The 20,956-nt window shown below is 44.2% G+C and overlaps 2 protein-coding genes across 9 annotated transcripts in view; both read left to right on the forward strand.

Annotated features, from left to right (window-relative positions):
- Nucleotides 1-9,145, forward strand: part of map9 (microtubule-associated protein 9) — a 95,153-nt gene extending 86,008 nt beyond the window's left edge. For 3 of the 8 annotated variants that reach the window (XM_055641030.1, XM_055641076.1, XM_055641058.1), the window contains 2 exons: nucleotides 2,256-2,391; nucleotides 6,660-9,134. In XM_055641030.1, coding sequence (XP_055497005.1) covers nucleotides 2,256-2,391; nucleotides 6,660-6,770 — 247 coding nt within the window. In that variant the 3' untranslated portion in view covers nucleotides 6,771-9,134. Of the gene's footprint in view, nucleotides 1-2,255; nucleotides 2,392-6,659 lie in introns of all 8 variants that reach the window. The other 5 variants (XM_055641084.1, XM_055641050.1, XM_055641094.1 and 2 more) reach the window with 4 other exon arrangements.
- A 6,614-nt stretch (nucleotides 9,146-15,759) lies between these two features.
- LOC129700522 (histone H2A.Z) lies at nucleotides 15,760-18,724 on the forward strand. Its single transcript, XM_055641102.1, has 5 exons — nucleotides 15,760-15,902; nucleotides 16,044-16,121; nucleotides 16,350-16,463; nucleotides 17,623-17,752; nucleotides 18,259-18,724. The coding sequence occupies exons 1-5, from the start codon at nucleotides 15,900-15,902 to the stop codon at nucleotides 18,318-18,320; spliced, it is 387 nt and encodes a 128-aa protein (XP_055497077.1). The 5' UTR covers nucleotides 15,760-15,899; the 3' UTR covers nucleotides 18,321-18,724.
- The last annotated feature ends 2,232 nt before the right edge of the window (nucleotides 18,725-20,956 follow it).

A 20,956-nucleotide genomic window follows, 5' to 3' on the forward strand; every position in this document is an offset into this window, starting at 1 on the left:
GGAATTTAGTGTTCAATTGCTGTAAATTAAAGTCAATTTAAATCAGCTTTCTAGTGGGTTCCTGTGAACGCGCTGGTTTAGAACGTTCACATTGCGCTGGATTTGTGCCCTCAAATGCCCAGAAAAATACTGCGGGATATAAAGAGCCCAAAATGAACTACTCGCTATAGAAAACTTTATATACAGGGTTCTTAAGAAGCCCCATTTAATGTAAAAATAAGGTACATACCTTTAATTGTTTGCTTTATAAAACCCTGGGGCTGCGAGAGGTTGCGGGTTGAGAGAGTGGTTTTTAAACTACTATAACTATTATACAAGGCCATAAAAACTAATAATACCTTTTGCGACGGGGTCTTTCAGCGATTTTCCGTTAATGATTTACTAGGCTGAACATTTTCGATTGCAACAGCCTAGTAAAAATCGCGTTTTAAACCCGCCCCCTCTAAACAGCGCCAAAATCGCGCACACGGGGTAGGACAGATGCTCAGCCACGATTCAGGCAGGTTTTGTAACATACCTAAAATAAGTGGCCTGTAAAGTTATTCAGTCACATTCCTAGAGTAACAAAAGATGCCTGAGAAAATTAAATGATTTATTTTCATCTCTCCATACAGAGCAATGTGTGAAATTTCCCTTCATGCCTTCACATTGCATAATGTCTCAGCATTCAAATTTATTCTTATCAATATCGTTCATTCTTATCGATTCTTATCAATATCGTTCAAATTTCATTCAGACATTTCGGACAATAAAGGAATCAAATTCAAATCAAATCACAGATGTTTCTCATTTGTGAATAATGCGATAACTATGGGAAATTTTTCTTTGCCATGAATTGAAAAGAACCAATTCAATTAATTTACCATAACTGTTTCGGGCGGCCCAGTTGTGCCCCGGTAAAGTTGCTATCTTACAACACCAGACACCCGGGTGACAGGGGACGCGGGGCCCGAGAGAAAACCCATGCTGTCACAATGTCTTTGGCTTTGCGATGTGGAAGGAAAGGTAGAACCACTGTGGTAGTTCTATCCTACACATTTTGAATTGCCCTTAGTGTGTAGGATAGAACTACTGGAGTGGTTCTATCTTTCCTCCCACATAGTGTATGGGGGATCGATGTTCGGCATGGACTCGGGGTTTCCACGCTATATCTCTAAACTAAACTAAGATAAAACGGTTCACAAACACCATTCGCTCCATGCACCTCGTGGTCATTCAGTGAAACAATGTCTACAACAATTCGGTCTACAACAAATACTCCAAATGCGGCCTAACCGAAGTCCTACAAAGCTGCATCATGACATCCTGACTCAATGCTTCAACCTGTGAAGGCAAGCATACCATATGTCTTCTTTACCACTATAACTATTTGAGTTGCCACTTTCAGGGTGCAATGGGCTTGGGCCATAAGATCCCTCTGTACATCATACTGTTGATCGTCATGTAATGTATATTTTCCCCTTATATTTGACCTCCAAAAGTGTGACACACTTGCTCAGATTAAACTCCATCCACCATTTCTCTGTCCAATTTTGTAGCTGATCTTTCTCCAGCTGTATTCCTTGACAGCCTTCCTCATGATCTGAAACCCCAGCAATCTTGGTCTCATCTGCAAACTTATTAACCAACGTGTCTATGTTTATGACCAAGTTTTTAATATATATCACAAACAGCAGAGGTTCCACCACAGATCACTGTGGAACTCCACTGGTCAAGCCTCCAGCCTGAATAATGTCTATCTACTCCCACCCTCTGCTTTCTATATCAGTAAACCAGTTCTGATTCCATACAACAACTTATTATTAATCCCGTGCATCGTAATCTTTTGGAGCAGCCTACTAAGGGGGACTTTGTCAGTTCTAAATGGCCTACCCCTTATTCTTACACTGTGTGACCCCTGGTCCTGGACTCCCCCAGTATCGGGAACATTTTTCCTGCATCGAACCTGTCCTATCCCTTAAGAATTTTACATGTTTCTATAAGGTTCCTTCTCATCCTTCTAAATTCCAATGAATATAAGCCCAGTCGATCCATTCCTATTTTCTACTTCAAATTTGACACCAGCATTGCTTGATGATCTGAAGGTTTCTTCTCACTTTCTTAGATAGGTAAATATTCAGGTAGTCTGGAGTCTGGATCTCGGGTTGCTGCAAAGATTTGTTCTATGTCTTAACTCTTAAAAATGTTTTTCATATCTGTATCAACTTCAACTTCAATTTTAACACAACTACTTTCATAATTAATGGCAATGTAAGGAATGAAAATAAACGAATAGTACTGAAACAAAAGAAGAAAGAGATTGCAAAAGATGAGCAGAAAAAGAAAATTGAAGAAGAATATACAAAAACTGGAAGAGAAGAGATGGCAGCACTAGTGTATGAGAAATGGCTGGTAAGAATCTGGAGTATATTAAGGAATGATTTTGAGGGACATTTTAAAAAGCTTCAATTCAATTAATTAGTTTAAGTAATAACCAAAATCTTTGGGTCAAAATCAATGCACGGAACAAAATTTATGAACAGACAGTTCAATTAAAAAATTCCTTTTAAATTGTCAATACCTAACCGTCAGAGTATGTCATAGTGCTGATTTATCTAATGCTCAAAAGAATGTCAAAAGAATGACTACCTTTGAATTTTTGTAGAAAAAGTCTTTGATTAGCATTAAATAGATTTAGACATTCTTATTTGCTTTTGTGATCTCTTGACGTCCCTGAGCACTTGACAGCCAATGAAGCACTTTGCAGCAGCTAATTTCTGCCTAATAACAGTATAGCCAGGTTGATTAGTATTAACCAGAACATTTGTGCTGATCTTCCAAATAGAACCATGAGATATTTTGCATGCATATGAGAAAGTATGTTATGTTTCAATTTAACAACACATCTTCAGTGGAACTCTTAACTACATGCCTTTGGGCAGCGGTAGAATTGCTGCCTTATGGGCCTGCCCCACTTAGGCGACTTTTTAGGTGAGTGCAGGAGACTCTGCGCTCGCCACATGTTCGCTGATGGTCTCTGGTGAGTCTCCTTCATGGTCGCAAGGAGTTCCCGCATTCTGGGAACTAGTCGTGGCCTCAGTATGGTCGCCACAAATTTTTCAACATGTTGAAAATATTTCTGTGACCAAAAATTAGTCGCCATGGAGAAAATCAATAATCGTAGGTGCAGTTGTAGTGGGGTCCCCATGTAGTTATGGGTAGTCGAGGCAGTCATAGGTTGTTTTAGTTAATCGCCTTGCTGACCGGTCATTTTCATTGGCTCATTGGGGGAAAAAAACGTAAGCAGGAGTTTTCAGAACCAAGGATAACCGACCGGTAATGCTAAATGTCCGCCGAACTTCACAGCTGTGACCGTTTTAATGCTAAATGTCCCCCCCCCCCCCCCCTTCTCCCCCCCCCCCCTTCACAGCTGTGACCCTCCCTGGCTTATTAAAAGTTCCCCCCCTCTGGCCCCCCTTTCCTCCCCCCCCTTCCCTCCCCCCCTTTCCTCCCCCCCCTCCCCCCTCCCCCCCTCTCCCCCCAACCCCCCACCCCACTCTCCCCCCCCCCCCCCTCCCCCCCCTCCCCCCCTTCTCTCCCCCCCTCTCTCCCCCTTCTTCCCCTCTCCCCCCCTTTCTCAATCCCCCCCCCCCCCTCCCCTCTTTTCAAGGACTTACCATACACTGTGCTAGCTGTCTTAATTACAGCACCAACCTTCCTGTTCATCGCGGTGTGTATCTGTATCACCTTGGCTTTGTACCGTGTGAATTTCGGACAGTGCTCCCCCGCTTGCCCTCGCCTTTGCGATGTGTTTGTGTGTGTGTTCCACTCTGAAAGTCGCCGTTCCAGTTCCCGGTTTTTCAGGCGACTGCCGGCAACTTGACAGTCGCCGGCAGTCCGCTGAAAAATCACCTAGGTGGGACAGGCCCATTACAGTGACAGACTCGGGTTCAATCCTGACTACGGGTGCTGTCTGCATGGAGCTTGTACGTTCTCCCCGTGGCCACATGGGTTTTCTCCGAGATCTTCAGTTTCCTCCCACACTCCAAAAACGCACGGGTTTGTAGGTTAATTGGCTTGTTATAAATGTAAAAATTGTCCCTAGTATGTGAAGGATAGTGTTAATGTACCGGGATCGCTGGTCGGTGGGTCGAAGAGCCTGTTTGAAACAAGTTTGAAACAAGTTTATTCATGGATAACCCCTTGAGATGGACAGTCATCTCGTTTTTGAGGGGGTCCAAAATAGAGCATACCGCACAAGACATAACATACATAGAGGCTCTCATTGACCCACCTACCCACACACCAATCCCAAAACCCCTCCATCCCCACTTGTTATAGTTTATAACAATTGTTAATTGGCTTTACATATCCAATAATAACAATAGTTATGTGTTACAGCATAATGTTAATGCATAATACCATATACCACCTATCATATAATACCATATACCACCGTTGTTTCCTCGCTGTATCTCTAAACTAAACTAAACTAAGTCTCAGAAACAAGACTGTTTTTATTGAATTTATTCAGTATGAAATGTATTTCGTTTATACTAGGTAATCATTCTTTTATCAGTGTAATTTTTGCATCATAATCATCTTTGATAGCATTAAGAACAGTTCATAATTCTGTAAGCCTTTCCTTTAACAATTATGTTTCAGAAATTAGAGTTCAATGTGTCATCCACGGCATATTAATTCATTCATCAAAACAACTATTCAAAATTGCCATTCTTAAATTCCTTTTTAAATTTACCAAATCTGAAATATGTTATACTTTTTCAGATTTATTCACGCCAGACAAAATGAACATCCTTTTATGGCACAATCACAAATCTGCCCATTCTAAGCATTAAAATACAATCAGTTTCATTCGACACGAGCTGTGCTACAATACCCATCTCAAAGTAGACAACAATCCAACATATGGAAGATAAATTCAACAGACAGGCAGCATCTCTGGAGAACATTGATAAGTGACATATTGGGTTGAGATCCTTCTGCAGACTGATTGTAGGGAAGGAGTGTGAGAAGAAAGCAAGAAGAGGGGAGAGGCAGGACTAAATTAGTCAGGTACTAGGTGGACACAGGCAAGGAGGGATTTTGATCGGCAAATAGTTGGAACAAAGGCCAGAGATAAAAGAAGTAGGTGTGAGATAGGAATGAAGAATTGGAATTGTGAAGCCAGAGGGTGGAAAGTTCTGGTTACTGTGCTTCGTCCACTATAACCAATCTATATTACTAAAAGTCTGATCTTGACCACTTCCCGTTGTTCTGTATATTGATTTCAGAAAAAACGCTGCCACTTACGGCTGTGATTTCTGGCCATCTTACTCAGAGTCCCCCTCCACTGCGCAGAACAAGAGGATTTTTCCCATCAATGAAAAATAAAAGAGTTATTCGTGTTTAAAAAATGTTGAGATTCTCTCTCCTGAAGGCCACGCCCCTTCCGGAGAGACTATAAAACCCAGAAGTGTTGAGTGCCTCAGTCAGTCTCTGCAAGATGGGGGAAGCAAGAGGGTCACGCCTCTCAATCTGAGCTGTGAATAACACTGAACACATGTCTACTAAACTGTGAGTGGTTTTACTGACCTGTCAGTGCCCTTAATGTGGTTTGAAAATATAATTTGGAAATGCTAAAGTTGCCTTTGGTTTGGGAATGCTAAAGCTGTGTTGCCTTTGGTTTGGAAATGCTAAAGTAGTGTTGCCTTTGGTTTGGAAATGATAAAGCTGTGTTGCCTTTGGTTTGGAAATGCTAAAGCTGTGTTGCCTTTGGTTTGAAAATGCTAAAGCTGTGTTGCCTAATTAAAGTTGCCTTGCCCAATTAAAGTTGCCTTGCCCAATTAAAGTTGCCTTGCCTAATTAAAGTTGCCTTGCCTAATTAAAGTTGCCATGCCTAATTAAAGTTGCCTTGCCTAATTAAGGTTGCCTTGCCTTCTATATAATTAAAAGTCTAATTTTGACCACTTCCTGTTTGCGCTTTATATTGATTTTAGAAAAAACGCTACCATGTACTGCTGTGATTTTTGGCCATCCTACTCAGAGTCCCCCTCCGTTCATCAGATGCCGAGGATTTTTCCCGATGAAAAATCGATGAAAAATAAAAGAGTTTAAAAAATGTTGAGATTCTCTCTCCTGTCAATCACGCCATGAAGCCCACGCCCCTTCTGAAGTGTGGGCATGGCTCAGTCTCTGCAAGATGGACGAGGGAGAGGTCACGACTCGCTGTCTTTAGTGGCCTTGCACCCTGCTTGAAATGGTATGAAACTGCACTTGAATTTGGTGGCCTTGCACCCTGCTTGAATTGGAATTTCAAGGAATAGCCGTGAGTCAATTGCCAGCCCACCAGCCGTGAGTGACAGGCTTGAGTGACTGATCCACCAGCCCAAGAATCCATTCGGCCCACAATGTTCATACTAGCCCTCTGGAAACTAGTCCCTTCAGGCCACAACATCCATACTAGCGCCCCAGAAAGCACCCCCCTCCCCCCCTGGCCAGCAATATTGGAATTGGTGGAGAGGTGGAATATTGCGTTGGGGGACTAGCCCTCCCGTGTGATGCTGGGACCCAATGGGTCCCACTTAGTTTAGTATCGATTATAAAGAGGTCTGTAATAATGAGGGTTGCTGTAATCATAAATCATAATTTCTTATTGTTTTATTGCTTGTTATTTACAGGAACAGAAAGACAAAAAGGAAAAGAAGCAAAAGAAAATCAAGAGTGCTTCATACAGCGACCCACCTCCTCCCTGGAGCCCCCCTAATAAAACAATACCATTTAGAAAATGAACATTATTATAACTGGTAAACAGGCAGTGGAATTCATAGAGCAAATTATTGCCAATTAACAATGTTTTATAAAAGTATGGTTTTAAGAAAGAACAGTATTTTAATCTATGATCATTTAAACATAAACCAGAGACCATTCAGCCCATCACATCCATACTGACCAGTGGGCATCCATCTGTATTTAATCCATCTTCCAGCGTGGCCCATCACCTTCCATGCCAAGACAATTGAAGTGTTTATCCAGAAACATCTTAAATCTCATCAGCGACTGCTTCCACCACACTCACTGTGCATTCTAGTAACTCACCATTCTCTAGTGAAAAAGGTCCACCTCAGAACCTCTTCCCACGTAAGCAAAATCTATGTCTTACACTTATCTACCAGTTTATATGGGAAAATGTTTCCTGCAGTCTCTACCACTCCAAAACATCATGTACAGTACCTCAGTTATGTCCTCTCAACCTCCTTTAGAGTTTAGAGATACAGCATGGAAACTGGCCCTGGGCTCACCATGTCCACGCTGTCTATCGTTTACACATTCACACTATGCTATTCCACTTTCTCATGCACACCCTGCATACTAGGGGGAATTTACAGAGGTCAATTAACCTGCAAACCCGCACGTCTTTGGGATGTGAGAGGAGAGCGGAGCACCTGGAGGAAACTCACGCGGACACAGGAAGAACGTGTAAACTCCACACAAACAGCAGCCAAGGTCAGGATCGAACTCTGGTCTCTAGCGCTGTGAGGCAGCGGCTCTACTAGCTGCACCACTGTGCCACTCCCTTTATTTCAGGTGTACTAAGATTTTAAATAAACCACCACGATGAACTGAAAAAGAAAGCTGACACCTTGAAGACAGGGTTGTAAATATATTTCCCCCTTCCCCCACCCAAAACAAACACTTAGACAAACCAATAAAACCAAAAAAAGTCGAAATAACGAACACACTACTGGCAGGGCATCCGACTCGCAGAGCCCCCAACTGACCGATACTTTCAATCTTGAAACTCGTGGAACTTAGAGACAGCACTCCGCTCTGCAACTGGATTCTCGACTTCCTAACCAACAGACCTTAATCAGTAAGAATTAGCAAATCATCCTCTATGATAATCCTCAACACTGGTGCCCCGCAATTATGTGTTCTCAGCCTCCTGAAGTAGAGATGGTCGAAAGCTTCAAGTTCTTAGGAATAAATATTCTAGCAATTTGTCCTGGTCCAACCACATCGAAGCTTTGGCCAAGAAAGCTCACCAACGCCTTTACTTGCTAAGAAGGCTGAGGAAGTTTGGCGCATCCCCTACAACCTTCACCAACTTCTACAGATTCGCCGTAGAAAGCATTTTATCAGGATGTTGTTGACGTATCCCAGACCATCACGCAAACCAACCTCCGTTCCACGGACTCCATCTATACTTTGTGCTGCCTTGCCATGGCCACCGGCATAATCAAGGATCACAGTCTCTCGTTCTCCCCTCTCCCAATAGGCAAGAGGCATAGAAGTTTAAAAACACATACCTCCAGATTCCGTTTTTTCCCAGCTGTTATCAGGTAAATGAACTGTCTTCTCACCAACTGGAGTGTGGTCCTGACTACCCATCTACCTCTCGAGACCTTTACACCATTTTGTAATCAGAATTATTGGACTTCATCTTGCACTAAACGTTATACCATTTATTCTGTATCTGTACACTATAGATGGCATGATTATGATCATGTATAGTCTTCTTTAAGTGGATAGCATGGAACAAAAAGTTTTTCACTGTACCTTGGCACACATGAGAATAATAAGCTAAACTTTTTTTTCTGCACCCTTTCCAGCTTAACAACATCTTTCCTATAATAGGGTGACTCTCCCACTAGTGGAAACATCCTCTCCACGTTCACTCTATCCAGGCCTTTTACTATTCGGTAAGTTTCAATGAGGTTCCCCCTCATCCTTCTCCTCAATTCTTCATATGCGAGAGGTCTGATGGGTACGGCTGATGAACTCAGGGTGTGGATAGGTACATGTGACTGGAACGTTATAACCATTAGGGAAACCTGGCTAAGGGAGGGACAGGATTGGCAGTTTAATATTCCAGGTTACAGGTGCCACGGACGAGACAGAGGTGGGGTTAAAAGAGAAGGGGGAGTTGCTTTATTGATTAAGGAGAATGTCATGGCAGTAGTCTGAGACGACATTACTGATGGTTTGGCCAATGAGGCTATCAGAGTGGAGCCAAGAAATAAAAAAGGGATGATTGTTGGGAGTGTACTATAGGCTCCAAAGTAGTCAATGGGAATTAGAACAACAAATATGCCAACAGAGGCAGCTGCAAGACTTACAAGGTTGTAAAAATAGAGGATTGTAACTTTCCCAATAAAAACTGGGACTGCCAGGAAAGTTTCTTTACGCTATACATAGAAGGAAAAGGGCAAAACTTAACCTACTCTTAGGAAATTGACAAAAGCAAACGACTGAAGTGTTGGTGGGCGATCTTTTATGGAACCAGCAAACATACTTCTATTTGGTTTAAAAAGTTATGAAAAGGACAGTGCGGGCCTACAAGTTCTCAATTGGCGCATGCCAATTTAGATGGTATTAGACAGGAACTTGTTCAGTCCGAAGAAGGGTCTAGATCTGAAACATCACTTATTCCTTTTCACCAGAGATGCTGCTTGACCCACTGAGTGATGGTGAGAGTTCAAAGCATGCATGTTCCATTAGAATGAAGGGCAAGGCAGTAAGGAACCATGGTTAAAGATAGAAATTGAGGCCCATCAGGTAAAAGGAGGCACAGGCCAGGTGCGGGCAGTTGGATAGGCAGCAAATGTATCCCTGGAGGAATTTAGAGGACTGAGGAGCATACTTAAGAAATAAATCAGGAGGGCAAAAAGGGACAGGAGATAACTGGCAGATAACATTGAGGAGAATCCAAACAGAATTTTACATACATTAAGCGAAAGAAGTTAACTAGAGTTAAATAGGGCTCCTTAGAATCCAAAGTAGTCATCTGTGGAGCCACAAGTGATGGTAGAGGACCTCAAAGAGTATTTCTTCTTTGTTACTTTGGGGGAAAAACATGAAAACCAAGGATCCTAGGATAGTTGACAGTTAATATTATGGTCAAGGAGGTACTAGATGTCCGAGGCCACATGAAGGAAGATAAATCTCTCAAGCCTGATCAGATATTTTCGAGAACATTGTGTGAAGTTAGAGAATAAATTGAAGGAACCTTGGCATATATATATGAATCATCATTAGACATGCACGAGGAGCCGGATGACTGGAGGGTGGCTAATGCTTCATCTTCATTTAAGAAAGAAAGTCTGGGAAGTAAAGAGAAATTAGCCTAATATCTACGGTAGGTAGGTCATTGGAGAGGATTCTGAGGGATAAGATATGTATCCATATGGAAAAATAGGCTGATTAGGAATGTACTAGGGATAGTACATGGTTTTGTACATGGGAGATGGTGTCTTATAAAACTGACATTTTTTGACGAGGGCAAGACCTTAGACGTCTATATGTATTTCACCAAAGCCTTTAATAAAGTTCTGCCTGGTAAATTGCCCTGGACGGTTAGATCGCATGGGATCTAGTGAGAGCTATCCGAGTAGACACTGAATTGCCCTCATGGAAGGCAGCAGAGGCTGATGGTGGCAGGTGTTCCTTGCACTGAAGGCCATGGATCGCAGCTCAGCCATTGCTGATGTGGTTTAGATCCACGATTTTGATGAGAATGTACCAGGCATGATTAGTAAGTTTGAAGATGACTATAAAGCAGGTGATATTGTAGATCATAAAGATGGTTATCAAATTTGATCAGCTGAGCAATGGCTGAAGAATGGCAAATGGAGTTCAATGCAGATAACTGTGAAGTGTTGCATTTTGGGAAGTTGAACTAAGGCTATCTTCATAGTGAATGGTAGGGCCCTGTGAAGTATTATAGGGCAGAGGGATCTAAGAGTACAAGTACATAGTTCCCTAAAAGCGACATCATAGGTCCATAGGGTAGTCAAGCAGATTTTTGGTACCTTGGTCCTCATCAGTCAGGGTATTGAGTATAAAAGTTGTTACGTTTTGTTACAGTTTTGCATGACGATGGTGAGGCTGCACTTGGAGTACTGGGTTCAGTGTTGGTCACCCTGCAGTAGGAAGGATGTCATTAAGCTTGAAAGATTGCAGGTAAGTTTTAGGAGGATGGTGCCAGGACTTTAGGGGCTGAGCTATAGGGAGAGGGTGAGCAGGCTAGGACTTTATTCTTTGGAGCGCAAGAAGCTGAGGGGTGAACTTAAAGAGGTGTGAAAAATAATGAAGGGAATAGGGTGAATGCGCAGAGTCTTTTACCCAGGGTAGGGGAACCAAAAACAAGAGGATATATGTTTAATGTGAGAGGGACAAAATTTATTATGAGCCAGAGGGTCAACTTTATATTCGGAGGGTAGTGAGGTACATGTGCTGCCAGAGGAGGTCGTTGAAGCAGATACTATAACAGCATTTAAAAGACACTTGGATAGGTACATGGATAAGATAAAGAGATATGGGCCAAATGCAGGCAAATTAGACTAGCTTAGAAGGGGCATCTTGATCAGCATATACAAGTTGGGCCAAAAGGCCTGTATCTCAGCCATGATCATATTGAATGGTGGTGCAGGCTCGGGCCGAATGGCCTACTCCTGCACCTAATTTCTATGTTTCTATGTGACTTCCTCTGACAGTTCAATCCAATACTCACCACCCTCTGGGTAAAAAGCATGTTCATCAGGTCTCTTCAAATCTTTCTCTTCTCACATTAAATGTCTGCCCACTAATTTTAGATTTTCTACCCTAAAAAAAAGACTTACTATCTGCCTTTTATATCCGCCTCATGATTTTAGAAACATCCTTAAATTCACCCCTCAGCCTCTTTCGCACTAGGGAATACAATCACCCCTGTTGTTGATGTGTATACTACATTTTCACTGGTCTTCTGTGATCACCATGTAAACAGACCATTTCTATATTTCCACATTTTGCAGGGAACATAGTCATACACCATTGAAACAGCTCAACTTGTCACTCCGACCAACATGTCCATCAAGATTAACTTTTCATCTTAAGTCTGCATTTCATGCTTTCTGGGATTAATTGTGCTTCCAAGATTTACCTTCCCCACACACTCAATGTTCTTGATGGCTTCAGCACTTTCAATGACCACTAATCTTCCAATCCCATTTTGTTGCCAATGTCAAAAATTCGAATGAAGTCTTTTACTTAATGTACAGACAAATGCACTTCAGACACAAGTAGCTCAAACAAGTTATAAAAAGTTTATTCAAAGATTTTACTCAGTCCATCTCTGTATATAGTCTTACATACGCAACATATACATTTTTATGATGTCAAAATAAAATTCATTCCACAACAAATTAGGAGTTTTGAAAGTAAATGGACACACATGAGTATCTGGAGTAAAACACAAAATGCTGGTGGAAGACAGACACAATTTGCTGGAGTACCTCAGCGGGTCAGACAGCATCAGTGGGCCCAACTTGCCCACCGCCGTCAGACTCGGTCCACAGGGCACCGCGGCCTACGGAAAAGCCGACGCAGAGTGAGTGGTCAAAGACCTGGTAGTCTCGTCAAAGCCCCGAGATTGAGTCAGGCCGAGGTCGAGGTCGGGTTGGGCCGAGGACGAGGTCGGGATGGGTTAAAGTTGAAGACCTGAGGTCGAGTTGGAGTCCCCGTGGACGAGGTTGGGTCGGAGCCTCGAACGGAGTTGGGCCAAGGACAGGTTCAGGCCGAAGTGGACGGCCTGTGCCCCAAGAACAAATGGAGCCGGCATGGGGAGGGGGGCAGAACAAATGGAGAGCTGGCATGGAGGGGGCGAGAACAAAGAGTGGGGGGGGATGGGGGACGGGATGAGTACTTTATGTAACTTTGTCAGCGTCTTTGTGGCGACTCTTTTGTGTACCTTGTATGTAAAAACAATGAATTTCACTGCACCTAGCTCGGAACAAGTGCCAATAGAGTATCATTATCATCATCCCTGGAGAAAAGGAATAAGTTGAGACCCATCTTCAGACTTGACTCGGGAGAGGGAAAGAAGAGGTATGAAAAGGTACAGAACAAATCAGAGCTGGCACAGATGTGCAAAGAGCCCACAACAGTCCATTGTTGGCTGTGGAGGAGGTGTTAATGAGGTGATACGGACAGTGAAACTAGCAGGAACTCAGCGGGTCAGGCAACATGTGGAGGGAATGGACAATGTTATGGGCCCGGCTAACACTTCAGATCTGGGGAGTCTAAAGAAAGGTCCTGAACTGAAACCACTTCTGTCCATTTCCACCAATGATACTGCCTGACCCTCAGAGTTCCACCAGCAGTTTTCCAGCATCTGCAGTTTCTTGTGTTTCTATTTTGGGAGCAACTGACTGCATGTGCTCTAAATGATAAAGGTCATCTCTGTTTAGAAATAATTGGTTACATTGAACATTAAAGATGCTTCAGGAATGCAACTTTTCTTCATTTCCCTTGCTTTTAATTCAGTTTACCTCTGCAACAATCCCAAAATAAATTACAGGGCTGCCAACTTTCACGCATTGAGCGTGACAGTCACTTATTTGACAAAATTCTCACGCTCTCACCCTGATCACAAATTTCTTACGCTCAAAAATCTGCAGGTGCTGGAAGTTCAAAATAAAGCAAAAATTGTATGAGAGGTGAGTAAAAACCATGAGGGGAATATATGAGATGAATGCATATATGAGATGAATGCATAGTCTTTTTCCCGGGACATGTGATTCAAGAACTAGAGGGCATTGGTTTAAAGCAGGGCTGTCAAACTACCGGCCCGCGGGATGATTTGGTGGAAAAAAAAGTAGTTTTGTTTCTCCCGTGCAGATGGTGTGATACGTGAGACACAGCGGTGGTCCCAGCACCAACCCCCCCCCCCCCCCCCCCCCCCTGACCCTCCCGAAGCACCACTCACATCTTGCACCCTCACCTCCAGCGACTCTTTGTCCGCTGGTCGCACTATCCACGCCGCATGGAATTTTAACCCCGGCCTGGAGACAGGAGCGGACCAGGTGAGTGGAGGCGTCGGTGCCGCCTCCGGAGCCGCGGGGATGAATCTCGGGCTATGGCTCTGCTCCGATGCCCGACCCCCAGGTCACTGACCCTCACCTCCCCCGGGCCTCAGCTGGACACAGATCACCTGGGCCGGCCCGTATTCCCGGGGAGGGGGGAGAGGGAATTACTCCCCGGGCATCGCCAAGTCTCCACTCACTCCGGGTGTTGTCACCGCTTCACTGACACACACTGTCACACACAACCTAACACACACTGACACACACTCTTACACACACACTGGCGCACACACACAAGGTTTAAAGGGATATGGGCCAAATGCGGATAAATGGGACTAGTTTAGATGGGGCATCTTGATCTTCATGAACACATTGGGATGTTGGGCCTGTTTCCATGCTGTAAGACTGTGACACATTGTAGAAAGGGTGGAATTGCTCTGGAGAGGATCCAGTGACGATTTATGAAGATAATGGCAGGGCTGGCATTTTTATTTCACTTTGAAGAAAGATTTGATAACTGGGATTGTATTCTCTGCAGTAAAGGAGGTGAAGAAAATACTTAGTTGAGGGGAATAATATGAGAATAGGACCTGTTTCGCTTAACAAAGAGTGTAGGAAGGAACCGCAGATGCTGGTTTAAACTGAAGATAGACACTAAAAACATGAAAACTCAGCAGGACAGACAGCATTTCTGAAGAGAAAGAATGGGTGATGTTTCGGGTCGAGACCTTCAGACGGAAGAGGTTGAAAACCAGCCATAAAACACAATGACTCGAGATGTGTGTTATCCAACTAAGGGCAGAAATCAGAATCATGTGTTCATCTTTATTGACGTGACACCATAATAAATATATTACAGAAAAAATAATATAATGGGGTGGCACGGTGGCGCAGCGGTAGAGTTACTGCCTTACTGCCACATGGGTTTTCTCTGGATATTCCGGTTTCTCCCACATCCAAAAGAAGGATGGGCTTCTGTAAATTGTCCCTGGCATGCAGGATGGAACTGGTGTATGGTAGATTGCTGGTCGGTGTGGACTTGGTGGGCTGAAGGGTCTGTTTCCATACATATGTTTTACATATATATCTTAATTTCACTTAATTGAATATGTGGCATTATTTTCATCTTGGTTTTATAGTCAAAGGGTAAGGTTGCCTTGTTTCTCAATTTTTTCTCTATATATATGCATAACAGCATGAATTACAATCTGATTTCCATACATGAATATAGTCATTCACGTGCTGCACCTGTTGATGAGAGCCTGGCTCTACCGTGGAATGTAATTTAGCCTAACCTTATTCATACCTAATCCAATTTAAAGCATAAATGTTGCATTCAAGTGTAAGTTAAAAAACTTGCCACAGTAAGCACCAGATTGCACAATTTCACGCTGAAAAATGCGAAAGCTCCCCCCCTCCCACACCCTTCCCCCCTCGGTCGCTACGCTCCTTCACAATTTATCACTCTCAACCAGACACACTCCTCTAGTATCTTTGCTCTCAACCCTCACTCAATGTTGGCAGCCCTGAAATTAAATGTTCTTTTATTTTCTTGCCACTGGAAGATTTCCAAGGGAAAAGTCTCCCCAAGATTGGCAGCGTGTTTTATGGTCTTGTCTTTGAACAGATATTGCTTGCAAAACAATAATTTGCAAATTGGACAAGAAGTTCTACATTTTGACTGCTTTTGCAAAATTATTTTCGCGTTCTCTCCTATTTTCACAGTATTCTTCGCCCCGTTAACGTTCCCATTCAATTCGCATATTTGCAATCCGATGCACGCAATGATCTGGGGGTGGGTAATGCAATTTTGTTGGTAAAGCGCCGATTGCATTAAATTTGCTGCAGCAGATTCTTTACATTTACACGCGCACACTCTGTAGGCCCAGGGAGAAGAGATCTTGGCGCGCATCGCCACGTGCGCTGGGCCCGCGTCGTGACGTAGTACGCCACATCTTCGCGCGTCATATGCGCCCCGCCCCGCTCGGGGCTGGGTATAAATAGGGCGGGCGGCGCAGAGGCGGGAGCGCAGAGCGTTTGAAAATAAACCGGCGGAGCGCGGCCTGACACGCGGCAATGGTGAGCGCGCTGGGTCGTGGGCCGTGTCTCCCTCTGACCGAGAGAATGGAGACTTAAAAAAACACCTCTCCGCGCTTCTGTGTGTTCATCCTATCTTTAATAACCGACGGGTTTTTTTTTTCTCCTTTATTGCTTCGGCAGGCTGGCGGAAAAGCGGGTAAAGATTCGGGCAAGGCGAAAACTAAAGCGGTTTCCCGCTCGCAGCGAGCCGGGCTGCAGGTGAGTGGCAGGCGCCGCGCGGCGCTCACTCCGTCACCGGGGCGGGCGAGCGGGCGGGCGGAATGGCAGTGAGTTGAGCGGGCGGGCGGGCGCCGCCCACCAAACTATTCATCGGCGGAGGAGAAGCCTGGCGCGCGTCCTTTCCGTCCACACGCGCGGGCGGCAGGGGCGGAGTTAGCGACGGATAAATCTCTTGGTTCACGCTCGCTCTCTTTCTACCCGCCCCAGTTTCCGGTCGGTCGGATCCACCGGCACCTGAAGTCGAGGACGACGAGTCACGGGCGGGTGGGAGCGACGGCGGCCGTTTACAGCGCGGCCATCCTCGAGTACCTGACCGCCGAGGTGAGTCCGGCTCTTGTAGGGACGGGGGGGCGGCGACGGGCAACGGCCAGGTCTGACCGGGGCGGGGGAGGTCTCTATTCACCGTGAGGAGAGATCAGAGTAAAGGACGTTTAAGTGAAATGGAGAGCACGGAGTGGCTGAGTGACCTGCTCATGAGGAGACGGGGACGGTGCGGGGCATCAGCTGTATCTGACCTGAGGTGCAAATGCTGCAGGGATGAGGGAGCGTCCAGCATCGTGGAGGAGTCTGTGTGGTGTGTGGAAGGTCGTCCCGCCCTGGGGATGGGGGGGGTGGGTGGAGGTTGCCCTGGAGGGAGGGGGTGATCTGTTCCCCCAGGGTTGTTAATTGATGAGGGAAAAGATTAAATACTTGCAACCTCAATCCTATTGAATGTTGGGGCCTGGTGACAGAGACCCAGGTTTGATCCTGATCTCTGGTGTTATCTGTGTAGAGTTTGCACAATCTCCCTATGACCATGTGGGTTTGTAGATTAATTGGCCTTTAAATTGTCGGTGTGGATATGAAAGTGGGATAACAGAACTAGTGTGAATAGGCAATTGATGTTGGCTACGGGTCTGGTGGACTGAAGGACCTGTTTCCATGCAATATCCTGTCGAAGGGTCCTGGCTCCAAATGTCACCTGTCCATTCCTTCAGATGCTGCCTGACCAGCCGAGTTCCTCTAGCACTGTTTTGCACAAGATTCCACCAACTGAATTTTCTTGCCCCTATTTCATCACACTATGGATTAGATGCTGATATACGATTTTAAATGCAGGAATTCTGACCAGATACAGATACCAATGTCATCTTGGTGAGACCTCTTGATTAAAGGGAGGGACTGTGAGGGTTCATGGGATAGTCTGCAAAGAGATGAGGAATTCCCTCTCATTTACAATTTCACAAGCTCCATTTTCTGTGAAGTACTTGGCCCACCGTAATGGACCCCCACCCCTCGGTCGAATCAGGCTGAAGGATCCTGACCCAAAATATTGTGTTCATTTCCTCCCCAGATTCTGTCTGACCTGCTGAGTTCCTCTAGCATTTGCCTTGTATTTTGGGCACCGTTACATCAGGCTCTTCAGCACAATTTCTAGTTTGACTGGATGGAGTTTGGAGATTGGTACTTTTATGCCTGTTTAATTTATCTATCTCCCCAGGTGCTGGAGCTTGCAGGAAATGCATCCAAAGACTTGAAGGTGAAGCGCATCACCCCTCGCCACTTGCAGCTTGCAATCAGAGGAGATGAGGAGTTGGACTCTTTAATCAAGGCCACCATTGCAGGGGGTGGTAAGTACCTCATTGCAGTACGAGTCCTAGCTACATACTGTTTGCACTAGAAATTAAGCTGATTTTACTGTTCAGTGCAAATTGTCCTGATATAAATGTCGTTGTTAACCTAATTTGGGGACCACTTGTATTGTATTTGGGCAAAAAAAAACTGATCTGCATGTCCCCATGTTGGCTTAGTGGAAAAGTCAGTCGGCCTTTCAGTAGGAGAATGTGATAGGCAATTGATGCAACATTAGTGTGGCTGCAAGACAATTCAATGTGGCTCAGTTTACTGCTCTAGAAGCATTGACATAAACTTGTAGCAATAGTACTCCAGTTGCACTGTATACTTTTGACATTTATGTGCACATGAAAAGTTTGAAGGGATATGGGTCAGATGTGGGCAAATGGGACTGGCATAGATCAGCAAGAATGAATTCGGCATTCGGCCTGTTTTTGTGCAGTATGACTAATGCTATATTTGTTTGGTGCTGTGGTGCCTCATTCACTTGTTTCTTTTCCAGGTGTAATTCCACACATCCACAAATCTCTAATTGGCAAGAAGGGACAGCAGAAGACTGTTTGAGGATCAAATGCCATTTTTATTTTTTAGTTCATTATCTCAGGGTTCCATCTCTGTTTAATCAGCTGTAGAAATTTTGGAGGATCTGGCAGGAAAGACACTGGACTTCTGAAATGTGATTAGAAAACTTTTTATCTCCATATATGGGGTGAGGGGTCATTTTAAAATAACACTTAACAGTAATAGTTCCCTGTGCTTTGGTATTGGGAAGCAAAGTCTTCTGTGAAACTGAGCAAGCTGGAGATATTCTCTAGTGTAAGAGGCCCTAATGTAATGTTTAAATGCAGGAAGAGCTAATTGCTTGTATAACTTTTATTTTTGGAGTGAAATTGAATATGGATGGGTTGTCTGACTGTCTACTTTGGGTGAAGTTTTCAATAAAATGCATTAAAAAAAAAAAAAAAAAACATCCTATATGGTGATCCCTTTGGAAGGAGAGTTGAAGTTTCTTGAACTGCAGCAATTTTGTGACTGTCTTGCCATGGAATATATCGAATGCCCATAGCTATACAGTTGATGAAGCACTGCAGTCTGTTCTGAAGGAACTGGAGGGTCATTTCAGTTCCTGGTTGGTATGGTGTAAAATTCTGCTGTTCTTGCCCTATGGCTCATACTGTGTTTTGAATTGCTATTTAAATAAGCAATCCTAAACTAAGATGCTGCAGTGAGGCAAGGACAATTACGAGTGACTTGAGTTAATATGCTTGAATAGGGTGATTTCACGAAAGGTCACTGGAGCGTAGATCCGCACCCACGTGACCGAAAATCTCAACGGGAGTACATGCTATACATCCGGTACATGTTAGTGAATGGGAAAACACGCACTTTCTCACCCGTTAAAAACATCGAAAACGGCCAGTTTTTGAGCTGCAATTTACTGTGCCAGTCGGGGTGACCGTGAGGCACAGCTACCTAGATTTACAGTCCCAAAAAAAAGATAGAAATTAAGGTAAATTAAAGAGGGAGCTGAAGGTGCCAATCCAGCGGAAGTGAACAGTGGACATTTGCCGTGGAGATTTAAAGGTCCAAAATATCGGGAATTATCGCGTTTGCTCGCTGAATTTCATCAAAAGTAAGTCAATAATGCCTTTTAATGAAATTCAGCGAGCAAACGCTATAATTCCCGATATTTTGGATCTTTAAATCTCCACGGCAAATGTCTGCTAAGCACTTCCGCTGTTTTTCCACCTTCAGTTCCCTCTTGTAATTACCTTTCTATCTTTTTTTTTGCCTGAAAATTTAGGTCGCTGTGCTTCACGGTTACCCCGACTAGCACAGAAAATTTCAGCTCAAATATCGGCCGTTTTCCATGTTTTTAACGGGTGTGAAAGTGCGTGTTTCCCCATTCACTAACATGTACGGGAAGTGACATATGTCCTCCAGTTAAATTTTTCGGTCACGTGAGGGGGGATCTATGCTCATTTGACCTTTGGTGAAATCACCCTATACATGGGATCTAAGAGCAGAGTTGTTTAACTCCCATGTTTAGCCTACTATAACTCGGTGACCAATAGCAAACTAGAGCAAGGTGCTGTAGTAACAGACCAGGCAGCATCTCTGGAGGCCATAGGTTGGTGATATTTTGGGTTGGGTTCCATTTACTGTCACATGTACATTAAAAAGCTTTTGTTTACTTAATACATTCAATCAACACAGATATTAAACATGAATGCAATCAAGCCAAACATAGTACAACAGTGCGGAGATAAAATACCATAGTGCAAGATAGTTAGAAGAAAATCTCCAATGTCTGCAAGGGGGTAGGTTAGAAAAACAGTAGTATACGCTAGCTTATGGAAGACTAGAGTATGAAGGGACAAAGCTGTTCCACAGTGTGGTGGTAAATGCTTTCAACTTTTGTATTTCACTGCCTGAGGGGAGAAGGGGGAATGACCAGGGTGGGGTAGAAGTCTGCTTTCTTGAGGCTGCGTGAAGTGTTGGAGTGGGATGTCTGGTCTGATGGACTGGGCTACATCTAAACTCTAATTTCTTGCAATCTTGGGCTGAGCTGTTTCCATAGCAAACTGCAATGCTGCTTTCTATGGTACATTTGTAGTAGTTTATGAGATGTTGGAGACATGAATTTTCTCAGTCTCCTGATGAAGCTAAGGCAGTGGTGTGCTTTTTGGCTGTTTTATATACCTTTGTTAAGTTGCTGTACCTCTGCTCCAGCGAAAACAAACTATTTCTATCCAGGACTCTCCTCCACATTGCAATCATTCCTGTTTGGTGACCAGAATGCACACAATACTTAACAGGGTTCGAAATTAACGGTTGCCCGGATGCCACTGACCACTCAAAGCAACCTAAACACCGAGTCATTTTGCCCAGCTTGGCAACCAGATACTGGTTTGTACCAAAGATAGACACAAAAAACGAGTAACTCCGCGGGTGGGTCAGGCAGCATCTCTGGAGAAAAGGAACGCAATGTTTTGTGTCGGCAGTGATGGTTGTATTGCGAGGGAAATATACTAGGAGCTGGATGAGGAAGGGTCGGGGCGAATGACGGGCCCTGAAACAAACCCTCCTCCTCCTACCTCCCACCCGCCCTGATAGCGGCCGCTGCCTGCAAACCCGCTAACGGCGCACTTTCAAAACAAACATTTGTTTCGGGCCCGTCATTCGCTCCGACACTTCTG

This window comes from Leucoraja erinacea, chromosome 1 (genome assembly GCF_028641065.1).
Source record: "Leucoraja erinacea ecotype New England chromosome 1, Leri_hhj_1, whole genome shotgun sequence".
Lineage (NCBI taxonomy): Eukaryota > Metazoa > Chordata > Chondrichthyes > Rajiformes > Rajidae > Leucoraja > Leucoraja erinaceus.

Bases quoted from the DNA above. Each gene is read 5' to 3' on its own strand.
- LOC129700522 (XM_055641102.1), top strand. The intron at 16,122-16,349 runs GTGAGTGGCAGG...TACCCGCCCCAG, and splicing joins CGCAGCGAGCCGGGCTGCAG to TTTCCGGTCGGTCGGATCCA. The intron at 16,464-17,622 runs GTGAGTCCGGCT...CTATCTCCCCAG, and splicing joins TCGAGTACCTGACCGCCGAG to GTGCTGGAGCTTGCAGGAAA.